Genomic DNA, 2,937 nt, shown 5'->3' with positions numbered 1-2,937 from the left:
AAAAAAAGGTTGATTGAATTAATTACACTGTGAACACTTTTAAAATCCATCTAACTCACTAAGCAAATCTCATGAGTAAATCTCTTGCTCAAGATAGTTCATTTTGGCAAATTTAGAAAAAAATTTTCCGAAATTGTATTTGAGCTTTGAAAAAATGGATGAGAAAATATTCCATAAATACTAAGATATGGTTCGGACAGTCAGAAAACGTACACAACTGCTCATTGCGAGAAAAAATCTTGACATACTCTCTGAAAATGTTATTTTAGTCGTAAAAATTGCTTATTTCAACGATGAAAAAAAAAAATCGTGCTATTTACGTGAATAAATAAGCGACCTTACGACCATAAACTCTCGACTAACTTCATTTGCATTTTTGAAGGATGAGCTGTTACCTATATGGAATCCACGGTCGTCACTCGATCAAGGTAATACAGTTTAAAGGATATAAACGAATTATAAAGTATATTAAAAGAATGCAGGCATATAAGAAATCAATGAATTTAAATGAATTAGACACCAAGATTATTGTTTTAAGGCAACCAATCAAAGATCTTTGGACTATTACGACGACATCGATATTACTAGAAAAGATTGATACACTAAGAATAACTAATTTAAAGTGTGATTATTTTGAAATTACTTCACGCTAGTCAGACTCCATCGGTTTTTTGCAAACCGTCATGTCATTCTTTCTGCAATTTCAGTCTCACTATAGATTCATCAATTCAGCTGATTCTATTCATCTTTTATAATTTCAATCCTTTTTGAAAAATTCACTTGAATATTGGTACTTATGTTTGTAATACTTAAAGGTAAACTGATGAAGGTTTAACTTTTTTTTTTTTTTTTTCAGTGGAATGAATTTCCCATGATACTAATAAACTCCGGGAGTTTAATTTTTTTGGCAAAACCTTTTTTTTCCAAACATTCTCTCATATTTCCTCAACTGTCTTACTTCATTTTTTTTTCTTAAAATCGCATAACTTATTAACGTATTTTTTGGTTTTCCATATTTTTTATTGTTATGGGAAGCATAGCAATTAAAGGGGAAAAACAAGAGGTTATAAGCGTCCTCGATTGATTTTTCCCGAGAAACTTCTGATTGCTCGTACTCTACCATAGTTATTCTCAATCAGTGGTCCGCGAACACTAAAATCTGGACCGCGAGAGCTATTAAGGATTATGTTCCTTCTTTTTCATATTATAATCTCTAAGTTCAATTAATAAGTCAAAAGTTTCAACTAAAGTTTTTTTTGGTTTGATGCCACTCTGACATTATTCTGTTCGGCTTCCATAAGAATTCTGATACATAAATGTCGCAGACACCAGTCTCAAAACTAGCAGAACGCGCTTGGATCAAATGTGAACATTAAATGTATTCTACAGAAAGTGTCACATAGCACTTCATATACTAATAAATATCACTATTAAAACTAACGGTCTCTTCTGACATTAATTGGTCTGTGGTGTTTCCCCGAAAATAAATCAACTGAAAATAGGCAATAGTGACATTTTAGAGGAAGAGCTTAATATAAGCCCTCCCGCGGGAATAAGATAGTCCAGCCTTGTCGCAGGGAGCACCACTGCTGGCGCAACCGTGCCAAGCCCTGGATGAGACCACGTGCCCACCCCCACTCCGTGCTGGCCATTTCTAGGCTTTGTCGCTGTTTAGTACGCCTGCGAGGAGTGCCGGCTGGCAGCTCCGAGTCTCCAAACTTATCTCCCCTGAAAACCCTAACACTTTCTTCCTTTTCTTTTTTTTTTTTGGAGGGGAAATAATATATGGCCCAGACCCTGTTTTATTTTCACGGAAGCACGGTACCTCTCCTATTACTGGACACATACCCAAATAAATTATTGAGTGCTTAGGGCTTAGCCAGTCGGTCATCTCTTTAATCTGAAATTCCAAAATGTTGCAAACAAATGATCTTTCCAACGATGATATCCATGAAACAGTGTTTATGATTTTCATAGAACTCCGATAGCACTTTCCACTTCATCTGCTTTCTGCAGTTGAAGGAGGAACTTATTCTCTTGATGTTTAAGTAAACTGAGGCCAAGGAAGTATGCAGCCCAATAATTCACAGTACTTTCCTTGGTTGATAATTAGTTTTTTGTCTAAAGAATTTTTCTAAGCATTAGATAGATTTTTCTGTTTTCATTGCAGTGCTCATTCTCAACTGATTTTTCTCACGATACGCGCCTTAGAGAAAGAATTTGGCAAATTTTGCTAACTACTTCCCTTCTCGTTAGGAAGTGGAAATGAGAAAGGAAGAGTGCAATCAGCGGAGGACGTTCACTTCTTACAACTGTTTCCCAACTACTTTGCTGTTTCTTAAGTAATAATGGGAGGATGAAGATTAGGATCGAGATCAGAAACGAAAATGCGACATTTGTGATTATATGCTGTACAATTTAAAAACTGGGGACGATATGTTCGATGTGTTGGGTGCCAAAACTGCGTGGTACGTATCAGTCAAATTCGTAAGGTTGTTCCTAACATCAAAAGAGAAGAGATGAATTCAGAATGTGAGCAGGAAATATACGAGACGTGATACAAAGCCTCACATTTCCTTGTAGAATTGTATCCTATCTATCGATGAGACTGGGAAATACAAAGTAGTCATTCGAACCGCCAAAATATAGAGGAACAGATGAGGGAAATAGACCTGAAGTAAGTTCCTTCTTAGCAACACTCATCTCATATGAACAATGTTTCAATTTATGCTAAAACACTCATTCCTGTCTCACCGTAAGTTAAATGAATAGGACAGCTGCGAAGAATCGATCACTGTTAACATGAACATTTGCGCATTATTCCAACCATACTTTTGTTATCAGTGTTACAAGAAGGAAGCGGAATGTTTGCATTAACGATGGCCTGTTATTTGCTTTTTTTAATGTGTAGCCAATTTTTCTTCCACAAGGAAAAAA

At 35.8% G+C, this 2,937-nt stretch overlaps 1 protein-coding gene across 1 annotated transcript; it reads right to left on the bottom strand.

Moving 5' to 3' along the window:
* Positions 1-1,584: 1,584 nt before the first annotated feature.
* Positions 1,585-1,891, bottom strand: LOAG_14169 (hypothetical protein; the record flags this gene model as incomplete). Its single annotated transcript, XM_003149668.2, has 2 exons — positions 1,585-1,728; positions 1,797-1,891. Coding segments are annotated over 2 exons (237 nt in total), but the record flags the coding sequence as incomplete, so codon positions are not given.
* Between the last annotated feature and the right edge of the window lie 1,046 nt (positions 1,892-2,937).

This window comes from Loa loa (assembly GCF_000183805.2).
Source record: "Loa loa unplaced genomic scaffold supercont3.963, whole genome shotgun sequence".
Lineage (NCBI taxonomy): Eukaryota > Metazoa > Nematoda > Chromadorea > Rhabditida > Onchocercidae > Loa > Loa loa.
Note: the sequence above shows the minus strand (reverse complement) of the source record. Positions and strands in the feature narration are given on the sequence as shown.